The sequence below is a fragment of the Bombina bombina genome, chromosome 4, assembly GCF_027579735.1.
Source record: "Bombina bombina isolate aBomBom1 chromosome 4, aBomBom1.pri, whole genome shotgun sequence".
Taxonomy (NCBI): Eukaryota; Metazoa; Chordata; class Amphibia; order Anura; family Bombinatoridae; genus Bombina; species Bombina bombina.
In genome coordinates, this window is record NC_069502.1 from 367,178,085 (window position 1) to 367,197,435 (window position 19,351).

A 19,351-nucleotide genomic window follows, 5' to 3' on the forward strand; every position below is an offset into this window, starting at 1 on the left:
CCTGGTATGCAGACCTAGTGGACATGTCGTCCTGTCCACCATGGTCTCTACCCCTGAGTCAGGACCTTCTAATTCAGGGTCCTTTCAACCATCCAAATCTAATTTCTCTGAGGCTGACTGCTTGGAAATTGAACGCTTGATTCTATCAAAGCGTGGGTTTTCGGATTCGGTTATTGATACATTAATACAGGCTCGGAAACCTGTTACCAGAAAAATGTACCATAAGATATGGCGTAAATATTTATATTGGTGTGAATCCAAGAGTTACTCATGGAGTAAGGTTAGGATTCCTAGGATATTGTCCTTTCTACAAGAGGGTTTAGAAAAGGGCTTATCCGCTAGTTCACTAAAGGGACAGATTTCTGCTCTGTCTATTCTTTTTCACAAGCGTCTGGCAGAGAATCCAGACGTCCAGGCCTTTTGTCAGGCTTTGGCTAGAATTAAGCCTGTGTTTAAAACTGTTGCTCCTCCTTGGAGCTTAAACTTGGTTCTTAAAGTTCTTCAGGGTGTTCCGTTTGAACCCCTTCATTCCATTGATATTAAACTTTTATCTTGGAAAGTTCTGTTTTTGATGGCTATTTCCTCGGCTCGGAGAGTCTGAGTTATCTTCCTTACATTGTGATTCCCCTTATCTGATCTTTCATTCAGACAAGGTAGTCCTGCGTACTAAACCTGGGTTTTTACCTAAGGTTGTTTCTAACAAGAATATCAATCAAGAAATTGTTGTTCCATTTTTATGTCCTAATCCTTCTTCAAAGAAGGAACGTCTTTTGCATAATCTAGACGTGGTCCGAGCCCTGAAGTTCTACTTACAGGCAACTAAAGATTTTCGACAAACTTCTTCTCTGTTTGTCGTTTACTCTGGACAGAGGAGAGGTCAAAAGGCTTCGGCTACCTCTCTCTCTTTTTGGCTTCGTAGCATAATACGTTTAGCCTATGAGACTGCTGGACAGCAGCCTCCTGAACGAATTACAGCTCATTCCACTAGAGCTGTTGCTTCCACTTGGGCCTTTAAGAATGAGGCCTCTGTTGAACAGATTTGCAAGGCTGCAACTTGGTCTTCACTTCATACTTTTTCCAAATTTTCCAAATTTGATACTTTTGCTTCTTCGGAAGCTGTTTTTGGGAGAAAGGTTCTACAGGCAGTGGTTCCTTCTGTTTAAAGTCCCTGCCTTGTCCCTCCCATCATCCGTGTACTTTAGCTTTGGTATTGGTATCCCATAAGTAATGGATGACCCGTGGACTGAACACACTTAACAAGAGAAAACATAATTTATGCTTACCTGATAAATTTATTTCTCTTGTAGTGTGTTCAGTCCACGGCCCGCCCTGTCTTTTTTGAGGCAGGTTCTAAATTTTTAAATTATAACTCCAGTCACCACTGCACCCTATAGTTTCTCCTTTCTCGTCTTGTTTCGGTCGAATGACTGGATATGACATGTGAGGGGAGGAGCTATATAGCAGCTCTGCTTGGGTGATCCTCTTGCAACTTCCTTTTGGGAAGGAGAATATATCCCATAAGTAATGGATGACCCGTGGACTGAACACACTACAAGAGAAATAAATTTATCAGGTAAGCATAAATTATGTTTCTTCTGCATTTTGCATGGTGGTGTTCCTCCTTAAGGGCCCGATCTAAACTTAGCAAGATCAGACATTGTTTTTCCTCCAACCCTCGCAGGGGCTGCCCTGGTAGCATTATTGTAAAAAAAGGGGCATTCCCTGCGAGTGGCAAGATGTCTTCTATTGAAAGTAATTGAGCTTGCTGGAAAGGGAAACTTCACTCTGCAGAACAAGTTAGCAGGAGGCACACTTTAATAAAAAGTAAATCCTGCAGCCAATATAAATCACATGCTGCTTTCTGCGCATAACATCTTAAAATCGCCTATATTTTTGTATGCATGCACTTTTCTATTAGGGTTATAAGTATTTTGAGTGTTTTGAGAAAAGCTCACCACCTTTTTTTATTGCGAGAAAAAAATAGTGAGATCTGTAGTATAAAAATCTTTACAAAATTACGCTGGGATTAGAGAGAGTATTTCCTATTCTCCCAGAATGCGCATGTTCAGCCCATTTTACGAAAACCCCCCAGCAATTACGCTTTGCATTTTGTCCTTATAAGTACGAATATCTGTGTTTCTCCTGCCCATAGTAAATTGCAGTATGCACAGTATATGGCTTTAGCTCATTCCACCATGGAAATAAAGTACTAGCGAGCATTCTTATATAATCTCGCTAACCCAAAGAACTTTAGATAATCAGGTTCTTACTGTGGTATGTCTACAAACTGAGGTATAATTTGTTTGGGTACCTTACAGAAAAAAAACTTAACATTTGTGTAACTGCAATGAGGGCCAAACGACTAAAAACATCTCCAGCACAGGGGCATGAAAATGGTTAAATTGAACGTTATACTGCCGTTTTAGTTTTGTACTTCATACTTACCTTCACTGGCTGATAGGCACGTACCACTGCACGTTTGACAAGAAAACATTGGTCTATTCAGAACATGGGAATATTTAAAAAAAGCTGGCTTTTAAGACAAAACCAAGAAAATAATTCCCCATATTGCATTGTGTTGCTTCTTTTCATTCATGAGATAGAGAAATAGCACAAATAGCAGTCTAGTTTAGTTCCAGTATTAGTTTTTGTAGGCAAAAAAAAAGAGGGACCGCTAATATTTTGAATATTTTCTTCTATCAATATAATGTTAAATGCTTATAAGTAGAAACTAAAATTACATCTTTGTACAAAACATATTTTTTCTTTCATGTAATTAGCAAGAGTCCATGAGCTAGTGACGTATGGGATATACATTCCTACCAGGAGGGGCAAAGTTTCCCAAACCTCAAAATGCCTATAAATACACCCCTCACCACACCCACAATTCAGTTTTACAAACTTTGCCTCCGATGGAGGTGGTGAAGTAAGTTTGTGCTAGATTCTACGTTGATATGCGCTCCGCAGCAAGTTGGAGCCCGGTTTTCCTCTCAGCGTGCAGTGAATGTCAGAGGGATGTGAGGAGAGTATTGCCTATTTGAATACAGTGATCTCCTTCTACGGGGTCTATTTCATAGGTTCTCTGTTATCGGTCGTAGAGATTCATCTCTTACCTCCCTTTTCAGATCGACGATATACTCTTATATATACCATTACCTCTGCTGATTCTCGTTTCAGTACTGGTTTGGCTTTCTACAAACATGTAGATGAGTGTCCTGGGGTAAGTAAATCTTATTTTCTGTGACACTCTAAGCTATGGTTGGGCACTTTGTTTATAAAGTTCTAAATATATGTATTCAAACATTTATTTGCCTTGACTCAGAATGTTCAACTTTCCTTATTTTCAGACAGTCAGTTTCATATTTGGGATAATGCTTTTGATTTAATCATTTTTTCTTACCTTCAAAAATTTGACTCTTCCCTGTGGGCTGTTAGGCTCGCGGGGGCTGAAAATGCTTCATTTTATTGCGTCATTCTTGGCGCGGACTTTTTTGGCGCAAAAAATTTGTTTCCGTTTCCGGCGTCATACGTGTCGCCGGAAGTTGCGTCATTTTTTGACGTTATTTTGAGCCAAAAATGTCGGCGTTCCGAATGTGGCGTCATTTTGGCGCCAAAAGGCATTTAGGCGCCAAATAATGTGGGCGTCTTATTGGCGCGAAAAATATGGGCGTCGCTTTTGTCTCCACATTATTTTAGTCTCATTTTTCATTGCTTCTGGTTGCTAGAATCTTGTTCTTTGGCATTTTTTCCCATTCCTGAAACTGTCATTTAAGGAATTTGATCAATTTTGCTTTATATATATGTTGTTTTTTCTCTTACATATTGCAAGATGTCTCACGTTACATCTGAGTCAGAAGATACTACAGGAAAATCACTGTCCAGTGCTGGATCTACCAAAGCTAAGTGTATCTGCTGTAAACTTTTGGTAGCTATTCCTCCAGCTGTTGTTTGTATTGATTGTCATGACAAACTTGTTAAAGCAGATAATATTTCCTTTAGTAAAGTACCATTGCCTGTTGCAGTTCCTTCAACATCTAAGGTGCAGAATGTTCCTGATAATATAAGAGATTTTGTTTCTGAATCCATAAAGAAGGCTATGTCTGTTATTTCTCCTTCTAGTAAACGTAAAAAATCTTTTAAAACTTCTCTCCCTACAGATGAATTTTTAAATGAACATCATCATTCTGATTCTGATGACTCTTCTGGTTCAGAGGATTCTGTCTCAGAGGTTGATGCTGATAAATCTTCATATTTATTTAAAATGGAATTTATTCGTTCTTTACTTAAAGAAGTACTAATTGCTTTAGAAATAGAGGATTCTGGTCCTCTTGATACTAATTCTAAACGTTTGGATAAGGTATTTAAAGCTCCTGTGGTTATTCCAGAAGTTTTTCCTGTTCCTAATGCTATTTCTGCAGTAATTTCCAAAGAATGGGATAAATTGGGTAATTCATTTACTCCTTCTAAACGTTTTAAGCGATTATATCCTGTGCCATCTGACAGATTAGAATTTTGGGACAAAATCCCTAAAGTTGATGGGGCTATTTCTACCCTTGCTAAACGTACTACTATTCCTACGTCAGATGGTACTTCGTTTAAGGATCCTTTAGATAGGAAAATTGAATCCTTTCTAAGAAAAGCTTATCTGTGTTCAGGTAATCTTCTTAGACCTGCTATATCTTTGGCTGATGTTGCTGCAGCTTCAACTTTCTGGTTGGAAACTTTAGCGCAACAAGTAACACATCATGATTCTCATGATATTATTATTCTTCTACAGCATGCTAATAATTTTATCTGTGATGCCATTTTTGATATTATCAGAGTTGATGTCAGGTTTATGTCTCTAGCTATTTTAGCTAGAAGAGCTTTATGGCTTAAAACTTGGAATGCTGATATGGTTTCTAAATCAACTTTACTTTCCATTTCTTTCCAGGGTAACAAATTATTTGGTTCTCAGTTGGATTCCATTATTTCAACTGTTACTGGTGGGAAAGGAACTTTTTTACCACAGGATAAAAAATCTAAAGGTAAAAGCAGGGCTAATAATCGTTTTCGTTCCTTTCGTTTCAACAAAGAACAAAAGCCTGATCCTTCATCCTCAGGAGCAGTTTCAGTTTGGAAACCATCTCCAGTCTGGAATAAATCCAAGCCAGCTAGAAAGGCAAAGCCTGCTTCTAAGTCCACATGAAGGTGCGGCCCTCATTCCAGCTCAGCTGGTAGGGGGCAGGTTACGTTTTTTCAAGGAAATTTGGATCAATTCTGTTCACAATCTTTGGATTCAGAGCATTGTTTCAGAAGGGTACAGAATTGGTTTCAAGATGAGACCTCCTGCAAAGAGATTTTTTCTTTCCCGTGTCCCAGTAAATCCAGTAAAAGCTCAAGCATTTCTGAAATGTGTTTCAGATCTAGAGTTGACTGGAGTAATTATGCCAGTTCCAGTTTCGGAACAGGGGATGGGGTTTTATTCAAATCTCTTCATTGTACCAAAGAAGGAGAATTCCTTCAGACCAGTTCTGGATCTAAAAATATTGAATCGTTATGTAAGAATACCAACGTTCAAGATGGTAACTGTAAGGACTATCTTGCCTTTTGTTCAGCAAGGGAATTATATGTCCACAATAGATTTACAGGATGCATATCTGCATATTCCGATTCATCCAGATCATTATCAGTTCCTGAGATTCTCTTTTCTGGACAAGCATTACCAGTTTGTGGCTCTGCCGTTTGGCCTAGCTACAGCCCCAAGAATTTTTACAAAGGTTCTCGGTGTCCTTCTGTCTGTAATCAGAGAACAGGGTATTGTGGTATTTCCTTATTTGGACGATATCTTGGTACTTGCTCAGTCTTTACATTTAGCAGAATCTCATACGAATCGACTTGTGTTGTTTCTTCAAGATCATGGTTGGAGGATCAATTTACCAAAAAGTTCTTTGATTCCTCAGACAAGGGTAACCTTTCTGGGTTTCCAGATGGATTCAGTGTCCATGACTCTGTCTTTAACAGACAAGAGACGTCTAAACTTGATTGCAGCTTGTCGAAACCTTCAGTCACAATCGTTCCCTTCGGTAGCCTTATGCATGGAAATTCTAGGTCTTATGACTGCTGCATCGGACGCGATCCCCTTTGCTCGTTTTCACATGCGACCTCTTCAGCTCTGTATGCTGAAGCAATGGTGCAAGGATTACACGAAGATATCTCAATTAATATCTTTAAAACCGATTGTTCGACACTCTCTAACATGGTGGACAGATCACCATCGTTTAATTCAGGGGGCTTCTTTTGTGCTTCCGACCTGGACTGTAATTTCAACAGATGCAAGTCTCACAGGTTGGGGAGCTGTGTGGGGATCTCTGACGGCACAAGGAGTTTGGGAATCTCAGGAGGTGAGATTACCGATCAATATTTTGGAACTCCGTGCAATTTTCAGAGCTCTTCAGTTTTGGCCTCTTCTGAAGAGAGAATCGTTCATTTGTTTTCAGACAGACAATGTCACAACTGTGGCATACATCAATCATCAAGGAGGGACTCACAGTCCTCTGGCTATGAAAGAAGTATCTCGAATTTTGGTTTGGGTGGAATCCAGCTCCTGTCTAATCTCTGCGGTTCATATCCCAGGTATAGACAATTGGGAAGCGGATTATCTCAGTCGCCAAACGTTGCATCCGGGCGAATGGTCTCTTCACCCAGAGGTATTTCTTCAGATTGTTCAAATGTGGGAACTTCCAGAAATAGATCTGATGGCATCCCATCTAAACAAGAAACTTCCCAGGTATCTGTCCAGATCCCGGGATCCTCAGGCGGAGGCAGTGGATGCATTATCACTTCCTTGGAAGTATCATCCTGCCTATATCTTTCCGCCTCTAGTTCTTCTTCCAAGAGTAATCTCCAAGATTCTGAAGGAATGCTCGTTTGTTCTGCTGGTAGCTCCGGCATGGCCTCACAGGTTTTGGTATGCGGATCTTGTCCGGATGGCCTCTTGCCAACCGTGGACTCTTCCGTTAAGACCAGACCTTCTGTCACAAGGTCCTTTTTTCCATCAGGATCTGAAATCCTTAAATTTAAAGGTATGGAGATGGAACGCTTGATTCTTGGTCAAAGAGGTTTCTCTGACTCTGTGATTAATACTATGTTACAGGCTCGTAAATCTGTATCTCGAGAGATATATTATAGAGTCTGGAAGACTTATATTTCTTGGTGTCTTTCTCATCATTTTTCTTGGCATTCTTTTAGAATACCGAGAATTTTACAGTTTCTTCAGGATGGTTTAGATAAGGGTTTGTCCGCAAGTTCTTTGAAAGGACAAATCTCTGCTCTTTCTGTTCTTTTTCACAGAAAGATTGCTATTCTTCCTGATATTCATTGTTTTGTACAAGCTTTGGTTCGTATAAAACCTGTTATTAAGTCAATTTCTCCTCCTTGGAGTTTGAATTTGGTTCTGGGAGCTCTTCAAGCTCCTCCGTTTGAACCTATGCATTCACTGGACATTAAATTACTTTCTTGGAAAGTTTTGTTCCTTTTGGCCATCTCTTCTGCCAGAAGAGTTTCTGAATTATCTGCTCTTTCTTGTGAGTCTCCTTTTCTGATTTTTCATCAGGATAAGGCGGTGTTGCGAACTTCTTTTGAATTTTTACCTAAAGTTGTGAATTCCAACAACATTAGTAGAGAAATTGTGGTTCCTTCATTATGTCCTAATCCTAAGAATTCTAAGGAGAAATCGTTGCATTCTTTGGATGTTGTTAGAGCTTTGAAATATTATGTTGAAGCTACGAAATCTTTCCGTAAGACTTCTAGTTTATTTGTTATCTTTTCCAGTTCTAGAAAAGGCCAGAAAGCTTCTGCCATTTCTTTGGCATCTTGGTTGAAATCTTTAATTCATCTTGCCTATGTTGAGTCGGGTAAAACTCCGCCTCAAAGAATTACAGCTCATTCTACTAGGTCAGTTTCTACTTCCTGGGCGTTTAGGAATGAAGCTTCGGTTGACCAGATTTGCAAAGCAGCAACTTGGTCCTCTTTGCATACTTTTACTAAATTCTACCATTTTGATGTATTTTCTTCTTCTGAAGCAGTTTTTGGTAGAAAAGTACTTCAGGCAGCGGTTTCAGTTTGAATCTTCTGCTTATGTTTTTCGTTAAACTTTATTTTTGGGTGTGGATTATTTTCAGCAGGAATTGGCTGTCTTTATTTTATCCCTCCCTCTCTAGTGACTCTTGTGTGGAAAGATCCACATCTTGGGTAGTCATTATCCCATACGTCACTAGCTCATGGACTCTTGCTAATTACATGAAAGAAAACATAATTTATGTAAGAACTTACCTGATAAATTCATTTCTTTCATATTAGCAAGAGTCCATGAGGCCCGCCCTTTTTTTGTGGTGGTTATGATTTTTGTATAAAGCACAATTATTCCAATTCCTTATTTTATATGCTTTCGCACTTTTTTATCACCCCACTTCTTGGCTATTCGTTAAACTGAATTGTGGGTGTGGTGAGGGGTGTATTTATAGGCATTTTGAGGTTTGGGAAACTTTGCCCCTCCTGGTAGGAATGTATATCCCATACGTCACTAGCTCATGGACTCTTGCTAATATGAAAGAAATGAATTTATCAGGTAAGTTCTTACATAAATTATGTTATTTTAAAATGTATTAGTACAATTTGAACTGAGGGCTTATTTCTTTTGTTTTGTATTGTGATGATCAAGGAAATAAGTGTAATTTTTTTTTTATAATTTTTTATTCTAAAACTTTATTAACCTGTTGTTCACAGTGTTTCCTTGTGCGCCTGAGAGGCCTGGCATGCCCTGTCCAGGAGAGGACAGTAAGTACATATTTACATAAAAAAAATATTGAAGTATGTAATGAAGATCCTTTCAGCATTTACACTGCATGCTAACACTGAGTACTGACATCATGAGTCACGTAGCACAGGGAGCATATATGCTGTATTTTCTGCAGTGCTATACTGTGCTGATTATGTGAAGAACATGTTTGTCATTGACACAGCTGTATGTTTTTAGGCAAACCTGATATTTCTTATGGAGCAGAGTATAACCATAAACTAACTGCATGTAAATGATTATTTCAAGCCTTACTGATACTCCTTTAGCTAAAATTTTTAGTGATTATATTAAAATCTGCACTTATACTGAAATCAGTGCCATAATACTAATATTGTATTTTCCAGGAGTTGAAATGCTCATGGCATTGTCTCTAGGTTAAGTGTATAGTAAACATACATGACCAGCTATTAGCTATTTTATGGAAACCTGTTTTAAAGGGACAGTAAACACCTTGAGATTTTTTATATGAAATGTTTAGTTGTGCATAATGAACCAACTTTGCAACTTTTACAGTGTATATTTTGCTCCATTTCATGTAATTTTAGCTCTGAAAATGTAGGATTTTCTAATTCTCAGAACGTGAAATGTACCCTGCTGATGATTGGATTTATCAGATAACTGCACAACAATGCATTGTATACTAACTATATGAGTGTGGCTAGCCTTGTTGCCTGTGGAATAAAGCCCAGATTGGCTCCTTCAAATAAGGCAAATGGCTGGTGGAGTTTTGATTTTGATAATCAATTGGCGTAAAAAGTTGTTGTGTTTTTTTTAAAACAAAAAAAAAAAACATTTAGACTTGACTAATATTTTATTCTATAGCAACACATCAGTCTTCTAATTAGGTGTTCACTGTCCCTTTTAAGGAAATCAATCTCAAAACTATCATGCATATAAAAGAACAACAATTAAACTATATTTTTACACAAAAAAGAAAAAAAAATGAAATTGAAACTAAAAGGAAATGCCTAATTATAATTTGTTTGTTGCATAATAAGGACTCGATTTATCAAACCCCTCGCCTGCAGGTTCTCACAAGAGAACCTGTCAGTATTTATCAAGCAGCGGTCATCAGATTAATGCTTATTAGACTCTTCTCCACCTCCCACGCGTGATTGGCTGTACGCGGGCAGGGGGCGGGATTGCACGCAAGCGCAAAATAGCACTCGCATGCAATCTTACATTCCGGCAGCGGATTGTTGCCCGCCAGAGGCGAGCTGTGTTGGACAGGGGCACATATGTACGCCCATGTCTTCCCCAGCTTGATAATTTGAGCCCTTAGGATAACTTCCACATTCGTATTGGTGTGAAAATAACACTTTCCCCCACGTCGGCCTAGAAAATCCAAAGACCGTTACATTTTAAAATGCCATCTTTTAGAGAGAGCAAATAAATAAATAAAAAATGTAGTATATTTTCCCTTACGTTATGTTTGAGTGACAAAGTAAAATTAAATTAAAATGTTTTTACTTAATCTATTTTTAGAATCTATATATCGAAGAGGAGCGAGAAGATGGAGAAAGTTGTACTGCGCAAATGGTCATACTTTTCAAGCCAAGAGGTTTAATAGAGTATGTATAAAGCTTCAGCTATTAATTATGTTCGCTTGTATCACTACTAGGGCTATTTTGCTTAAATTGATTGTAAAATTAGAGATGTGCGTTTTGGTTTTGGACAACTATTTTTTTTTATTATTTGTATGAAATTAATGTTAAACTGCAACCTTCATGAATTTAAAGAATAACGAATGGATGGATCAAAAATGTAATTAATTATTGATTCAATTTTATTAAAAATTATATTTTTATTAAATAGCATTCTCCATAAACGCTTTAATTTTCCAGTGTTGAAAGTGCATTGCAATTTTTTTAAATTTTTATTATTATTTATTTTGCATTATTTTCCTGTAATGTTAGAGGCTGGAGTATATTCCATGCTGCACATTGATTGGTTAATATGCAGAGGAGCTTGTTTATATCTGTCGAACAGTAAAGGAAGGCATTTCAAGGCCTTTGCCCCAGGGTTGCAAGTCAATATATATTTTTATAACAAAATGCAAATCAGTTACAATCTAGTGAATTATTTTAAATGCATAAATAAAAACAAAATAAATACATAAGTAAAAACAAGTTAGACTAATTTGCCTTTAAGATTCAGTTGTTTTTTCTTTACTACACTTTTTTCTTTATTTGTTTTATTTATAAAATATTTTACCAGGAAAGATACATTGAGATTTCTCTCGTTTTCAAGTATGTCCTGGGTCCACAAACTTATTTATTCAGATACATTTAGCTTTAAGAGGATTTTTACTAAAGGGAACCATTACCTAAAAGTATTATAACCTTTTTAAAATGATTTTATTTTTTTACAATACACACCATTCCCTTTCTCCATTCCAGTCCTCAGGACACACCGACAGGCTATAGTTTCAGAATAACATTGGGTAGGAACTGGTTAATAACTATGGTTGCTGATCACCTGTGCTCTAATTTAGCTGAAACTCTGTCTTGTTAGTGTTCCATGAGGACTGGAACTATGAAAATCCTATAATAATGCACCTAAACATTTTATACTGGTGCTGTTTTGTTGCATAAAAATAAGTAATGTTGTAGTATTGGAAGAGACTGCTTGTACATTGTGTTTTCTACTTAATCACTAGCTGTCATGGGATAACACAGATATTTCTAATCTAAATTTAAATGTGTGCAGAATATATCAGGTGTCCCATGTCTAGTGTAAGTCCAGATCTCATTTAAAGTGGCTGCAGAAAGATGCAGGGTCAGGGATGGAAAGATTTAAGGTACAGTCTGAGAATGTTTCTGTCAAACCTTGGACCTGTATTAATTCAAATTTATGTCTCTTATTTTTTTTATCCCATAATCCTTTGTGCGTGATCATCAGGCATGCTATATATGTCTGGTGCCAGATGTTCCCTGCTACAACTCTCAGATTCTCTTAAATGTTATTTAAATTTAATGTGGTGCATATCAGTTTTCCTCTGAACATCAACATTTTCAAAATCATTTAAACTATATATTAGACAATATATGAATGCTGGGTTATGTCCTTGTTAGTTTCAAATGCACTTTTAAGTAGGGTTGCACCAATACCATTTTTTTAAGACCGAGTACAAGTATTGATACTTTTTTTTCAAATACTCACCGATACCAATTACCGATTCTTTTTTATGTCATGATAGTTTACCTAGCACATTACAGAGTAATGATTTAAGATCACTTCTTTATAATTATGAACTGTATCTCAAAAGGCATTTTAAAATAATAACAGTTTTATGTGCTTGTTGTCACAAAGTTTACAGAACATGTTTATAAATAAAAATATTACAATAACATGTTAATAATAACAATAAATAACATCTGCAGCAGCTAGGGCTGGAAAGCTACAATTTAAAGGGAGGATTACTGGATGCAATTGGGTTGTAGGGTGTCTATATAACTCATCAATCTAACATTTGTACTTAATACAAAGTAATATAATTTAATTCTGAAAATAATATTGAGGAAGGAGTATCCCAGTAATCCCCTTTGAGAAAAATGGGGTATTTGCATTCTACTGACTCAACAGAAAATAGGGCTGGTCTTCATATTTTTCCAGGGCACCTTTTTATTCCCAGTCCAGCCCTGGCTAAGGTTGTTCCTCAGAGTACAGTATGTTTTGAGCATAATTGTGCAAGAGGAGAACTAGTAGTATAACAGGCAATTTAGCAATTAGAATATTTTCTCTTGTAAGATGTATTAAGTCCACGGATTCATCCTTACTTGTGGGATATTCTCCTCCCCTACAGGAAGTGGCAAAGAGAGCACCCACAGCAGAGCTGCCTATATAACTCCCCCCTTAGCTCCACCCCCCAGTCATTCTCTTTGCCTACTCTAAGTAACTAGGAAGTGCAGAGCGAGTGTGGTGACAAAAATGTTAGTTTTCTTTCATGTAATTAGCAAGAGTCCATGAGCTAGTGACGTATGGGATATACATTCCTACCAGGAGGGGCAAAGTTTCCCAAACCTCAAAATGCCTACAAATACACCCCTCACCACACCCACAAATCAGTTTTACAAACTTTGCCTCCCTTGGAGGTGGTGAAGTAAGTTTGTGCTAGATTCTACGTTGATATGCGCTTCGCAGCAGGCTGGAGCCCGGTTTTCCTCTCAGTGTGCAGTGAATGTCAGAGGGATGTGAAGAGAGTATTGCCTATTTGAATTCAATGATCTCCTTCTACGGGGTCTATTTCATAGGTTCTCTGTTATCGGTCGTAGAGATTCATCTCTTACCTCCCTTTTCAGATCGACGATATACTCTTATATACCATTACCTCTACTGATTCTCGTTTCAGTACTGGTTTGGCTTTCTACTATATGTAGATGAGTGTCCTGGGGTAAGTAAGTCTTATTTTTTGTGACACACTAAGCTATGGTTGGGCACTTTTATATAAAGTTCTAAATATATGTGTTTAAACATTTATTTGCCTTAATTCAGGATGTTCAATATTCCTTATTTCAGACAGTCAGTTTCATTATTTGGGATAATGCATATGAATTATCAATTTTTTCTTACCTTAAAATTTGACTTTTTTCTTGTGGGCTGTTAGGCTCACGGGGGCTGCAAATGCTTCATTTTATTGCGTCATTTTTGGCGCAAATTTTTTCTATGTCATTTCCGGCGTCATACTTGTCACCGGAAGTTGCGTCATTTTTTGACGTTTTTGCGCCAAAAATGTCGGCGTTACCGGATGTGGCGTCATTTTTGGCGCTAAAAGCATTTAGGCGCCAAATAATGTGGGCGTCTTTTTTGGCGCTAAAAAATATGGGCGTCATTATTGTCTCCACATTATTTAAGTCTAGTTGTTTATTTGCTTCTGGTTGCTAGAATCTTGTTCATTGGCATTTTTTCCCATTCCTGAAACTGTCATTTAAGGAATTTGATCAATTTTGCTTTATATGTTGTTTTTTTCTATTTACATATTGCAAGATGTCTCAGATTGACCATGAATCAGAAGCTACTTCTGGAAAATCGCTGCCTGATGCTGGATCTACCAAAGTTAAGTGTATTTGCTGTAAGCTTGTGGTAACTGTTCCTCCAGCTGTTGTTTGTGATGAATGTCATGATAAACTTGCTAATGCAGATAACATTTCCTTTAGTAATGTTCCATTACCTGTTGCTGTTCCATCAACATCTAATACTCAAGGTGTTCCTGTTAATATAAGAGATTTTGTGTCTAAATCTATTAGGAAGGCTATGTCTGTTATTCCTCCTTCCAGTAAACGTAAAAGGTCTTTTAAAACTTCTCATTTTCCAGATGAACTTTTAAATGAACATCATCATTCTGATTCTGTTTCTGATGATGATTTCTCTGGTTCAGACGATTCTGTCTCAGATATTGACACTGATAAATCTTCATATTTATTTAAAATGGAATTTATTCGTTCTTTACTTAAAGAAGTCTTAATTGCATTAGAAATAGAGGATTCTGGTCCTCTTGTTACTAAATCTAAACGTTTAAACACGGTTTTTAAATCTCCTGAAGTTATTCCGGAGGTTTTTCCGTCCCTGATGCTATTTCTGAAGTAATTTCCAGGGAATGGAATAATCTGGGTAATTCATTTACTCCTTCTAAACGGTTTAAGAAATTATATCCTGTGCCATCTGACAGATTAGAGTTTTGGGACAAAATCCCTAAGGTTGATGGGGCTATCTCTACTCTTGCTAAACGTACTACTATTCCTACGGTAGATAGTACTTCCTTTAAGGATCCTTTAGATAGGAAAATTGAATCCTTTCTAAGAAAAGCATATTTATGTTCAGGTAATCTTCTTAGACCTGCTATATCTTTGGCGGATGTTGCTGCAGCTTCAACTTTCTGGTTGGAGGCTTAATCATAATTCTCATAGCATTGTTAATCTTCTTCAACATGCTAACAACTTTATTTGTGATGCCATCTTTGACATTATTAGGGTTGATGTCAGGTTTATGTCTTTAGCTATTTTAGCTAGAAGAGCTTTGTGGCTTAAAACTTGGAATGCAGATATGTCTTCTAAGTCAACTTTGCTTTCCCTTTCTTTCCAAGGTAATAAATTGTTTGGTTCACAGTTGGATTCTATTATTTCAACTGTTACTGGGGGGAAAGGAACTTTTTTACCACAGGATAAAAAATCTAAAGGTAAATATAGGGCTGCTAATCGTTTTCGTTCCTTTCGTCACAATAAGCAACAAAAGCCTGATCCTTCCCCTACAGGAACAGTATCAGTTTGGAAACCATCTCCAGTCTGGAATAAATCCAAGCCTTTCAGAAAGCAAAAGCCAGCTCCCAAGTCCACATGAAGGTGCGGCCCTCATTCCAGCCCAGCTGGTAGGGGGCAGATTACGATTTTTCAAAGAAATTTGGATCAATTCGATTCACAGTCTTTGGATTCAGAACATTGTTTCACAAGGGTACAGTATAGGTTTCAAGATAAGGCCCCCTGCAAGAAGATTTTTTCTTTCTCGCGTTCCTTTAAATCCAGTGAAGGCTCAAGCGTTTCTGAAATGTGTTTCAGATCTAGAGTTGGCTGGAGTAATTATGCCAGTTCCAGTTTTGGAACAGGGTCTGGGGTTTTACTCAAATCTGTTCATTGTACCAAAGAAGGAGAATTCCTTCAGACCAGTTCTGGATCTAAAAATATTGAATTGTTATGTAAGAATACCAACATTCAAAATGGTAACTATAAGGACTATTCTGCCTTTTGTTCAGGAAGGGCATTATATGTCCACAATAGATTTACAAGATGCATATCTGCATATTCCGATTCATCCAGATCACTATCAGTTTCTGAGATTCTCTTTTCTGGACAAGCATTACCAGTTTGTGGCTCTGCCGTTTGGCCTAGCAACTGCTCCAAGGATTTTTACAAAGGTTCTCGGTGCCCTACTATCTGTAATCAGAGAACAGGGTATTGTGGTATTTCCTTATTTGGACGATATCTTGGTACTTGCTCAGTCTTCACATTTAGCAAAATCTCATACGAATCGACTTGTGTCGTTTCTTCAAGAACATGGTTGGAGGATCAATTTACCAAAGAGTTCATTGATTCCTCAGACAAGGGTAACCATTTTAGGTTTCCAGATAGATTCAGTGTCCATGACTCTGTCATTGACAGACAAGAGACGTCTGAAATTGGTTTCAGCTTGTCGAAACCTTCAGTCTCAATCATTCCCTTCGGTAGCCTTATGCATGGAAATTCTAGGTCTTATGACTGCTGCATCGGACGAGATCCCCTTTGCTCGTTTTCACATTTGACCTCTTCAGCTCCTTATGCTGAACCAGTGGTGCAGGGATTATACAAAGATCTCTCAATTAATATCTTTAAAACCGAACGTACGACACTCTCTGACGTGGTGGACAGACCACCATCGTTTAGTTCGGGGGGCTTCTTTTGTTCTCCCGACCTGGACTGTGATCTCAACAGATGCAAGTCTGACAGGTTGGGGAGCTGTATGGGGGTCTCTGACAGCACAGGGGGTTTGGGAATCTCAAGAGGCGAGATTACCAATCAACATTTTGGAACTCAGTGCGATTTTCAGGGCTCTTCAGTCGTGGCCTCTTCTAAAGAGAGAGTCGTTCATTTGTTTTCAGATGGACAATGTCACAACCGTGGCATATGTCAATCATCAAGGGGGGACTCACAGTCCTCTGGCTATGAAAGAAGTATCTCGGATACTTGCTTGGGCGGAATCCAGCTCCTGTCTAATTTCTGCAGTTCACATCCCAGGTGTAGACAATTGGGAAGCGGATTACCTCAGTCACCAGACGTTACATCCGGGCGAATGGTCTCTTCACCCAGCGGTGTTTCTTCAGATTGTTCAAATCTGGGGTCTTCCAGAAATAGATCTGATGGCTTCTCATCTAAACAAGAAACTTCCCAGGTATCTGCCCAGATCCAGGGATCCTCAGGCGGAGGCAGTGGATGCGTTGTCACTTCCTTGGAAGTATCATCCTGCCTATATTTTTCCGCCTCTAGTTCTTCTTCCAAGAGTTATTTCCAAGATTCTAAAGGAGCGTTTGTTTGTTCTGCTGGTGGCTCCAGCATGGCCTCACAGGTTTTGGTATGCGGATCTTGTTCAGATGGCTTCTTGCCAACCGCGGACTCTTCCGTTAAGACCAGACCTTCTATCGCAAGGTCCTTTTTTCCATCAGGATCTCAAATCCTTAAATTTGAAGGTATGGAGATTGAACGCTTGATTCTCAGTCATAGAGGTTTCTCTGACTCTGTAATTAATACTATGTTACAGGCTCGTAAAGCTGTATCTAGGAAGATATATTATCGAGTCTGGAAGATTTACATTTCTTGGTGCTCTTCTCATCATTTTTCCTGGCATTCTTTTAGAATTCCTAGAATATTGCAATTTCTTCAGGATGGTCTGAATAAGGGTTTGTCTGCAAGCTCTTTGAAAGGACAAATTTCTGCTCTTTCTGTGTTGTTTCACAGAAAGATTGCTAATCTTCCTGATATTCATTGTTTTGTTCAGGCTTTGGTTCGTATCAAACCTGTTATTAAGTCTATCTCTCCTCCTTGGAGTTTGAATTTGGTTCTGAGGGCTTTACAAGCTCCTCCGTTTGAACCTATGCATTCTCTGGACATTAAATTTCTTTCTTGGAAAGTCTTGTTCCTTTTGGCCATCTCTTCTGCTAGAAGAGTTTCAGAGTTATCTGCTCTTTCTTGTGAATCTCCTTTTCTGATTTTTCATCAGGATAAGGCGGTGTTGCGAACTTCATTTAAATTTTTACCTAAAGTTGTGAATTCTAACAACATTAGTAGAGAAATTGTGGTTCCTTCATTGTGTCCTAATCCTAAGAATTCTAAGGAAAGATTGTTGCATTGTTTGGATGTAGTTAGAGCTTTGAAATATTATGTTGAAGCTACTAAGGAATTTCGAAAGACTTCTAGTCTATTTGTTATCTTTTCCGGTTCTAGGAAAGGTCAGAAGGCTTCTGCCATTTCTTTGGCATCTTGGTTAAAATCTTTGATTCATCATGCTTATGTCGAGTCAGGTAAAACTCTGCCTCAAAGGATTACAGCTCATTCTACTAGGTCAGTTTCTACTTCCTGGGCGTTTAGGAATGAAGCTTCGGTTGATCAGATTTGCAAAGCAGCCACTTGGTCTTCTTTGCATACTTTTACTAAATTCTACCATTTTGATGTGTTTCTTCTTCTGAAGCAGTTTTTGGTAGAAAAGTACTTCAGGCAGCTGTTTCAGTTTGATTCTTCTGCTTATAATTTCAGTTTTTTTCATTATAAAGATTAAAACTTTATTTTGGGGTGTGGATTATTTTTTCAGCGGAATTTGCTGTCTTTATTTTATCCCTCCCTCTCTAGTGACTCTTGCGTGGAAGCTCCACATCTTGGGTATTTATTATCCCATACGTCACTAGCTCATGGACTCTTGCTAATTACATGAAAGAAAACATAATTTATGTAAGAACTTACCTGATAAATTCATTTCTTTCCTATTAGCAAGCGTTCATGGGGCCCACCCCTTTTTTTGTGGTGGTTATGATTTTTTTTGTATAAAGCACAATTTATTCCAATTCCTTATTTTTTATGCTTTTGCACTTTTTTCTTATCACCCCACTTCTTGGCTATTCGTTAAACTGATTTGTGGGTGTGGTGAGGGGTGTATTTGTAGGCATTTTGAGGTTTGGGAAACTTTGCCCGTCCTGGTAGGAATGTATATCCCATACGTCACTAGCTCATGGACTCTTGCTAATATGAAAGAAATGAATTTATCAGGTAAGTTCTTACATAAATTATGTTTTTTTTTTATTTCTCAATCAAAAGTTTGTTATTTTAAATTTTGCCAGTGTGTACTATTTACTCTTTGGCAGAAAAAGAGATGAAGATTTCTGCAAAGAGTATTATGATCTTCGCACTTGGTAACTAAGATCCACTGCTATTCTCACAAGGGCTGAAGAGTACAGGAAAACTTCAGTTGGGGGAACGGTTTGCAGGCTAAACTGCATTAAGGTATGTTCAGTCTATGATTTTCTAGACAGACTGTGTTTATTCTAGAAAAGGCTGGCAATATCCCCATAGGTAAAGGGTAAGCTGTATTCAGACACTTGTATAGGAATTTCAGCTTGCTTGAAGGGCTCATTTGTTACTGGTGACACTGTTAGGAAAAAACGTTTTTTGTTTGTTCAGTAAATGATGCAATTATAACGTTTTTTGAAGGGACTGAAGGGGTCATTGTGGTTTGTGTCAGGGTTTTTTAACCCACATGGTTAATTAAGAGGCACTCAGGTGTTTTTCTAATAGGCCTCAAAACATCGAGTGAGGTGGGAGGAGCCTATTTTCGCGCCTCAGTTGCGCAGTTTCTTTTCCTTACAAGTCATCCAACTGCTTTTCTAGAGGTTACTGCTGTGTTTGAGGGCTGTAAAGGAGGTTTTTTCCCCCACAAATCGTTCTGGAGGGCAGGTAGGCGCCACAGCAGAGCTGTGGCAAGGTGCTGAAAGTCTTTTTT

At 38.1% G+C, this 19,351-nt stretch overlaps 1 protein-coding gene across 1 annotated transcript in view; it reads left to right on the forward strand.

The window, feature by feature from the left end:
• PRKCI (protein kinase C iota) overlaps positions 1-19,351 on the forward strand; it is a 555,904-nt gene that overhangs the window by 178,909 nt on the left and 357,644 nt on the right. The window contains exons 4-5 of the mRNA XM_053710130.1: positions 8,767-8,817; positions 10,325-10,410. Of these exons, the coding sequence (XP_053566105.1) occupies positions 8,767-8,817; positions 10,325-10,410 (137 nt within the window). The remainder of the gene's footprint in view (positions 1-8,766; positions 8,818-10,324; positions 10,411-19,351) is intronic.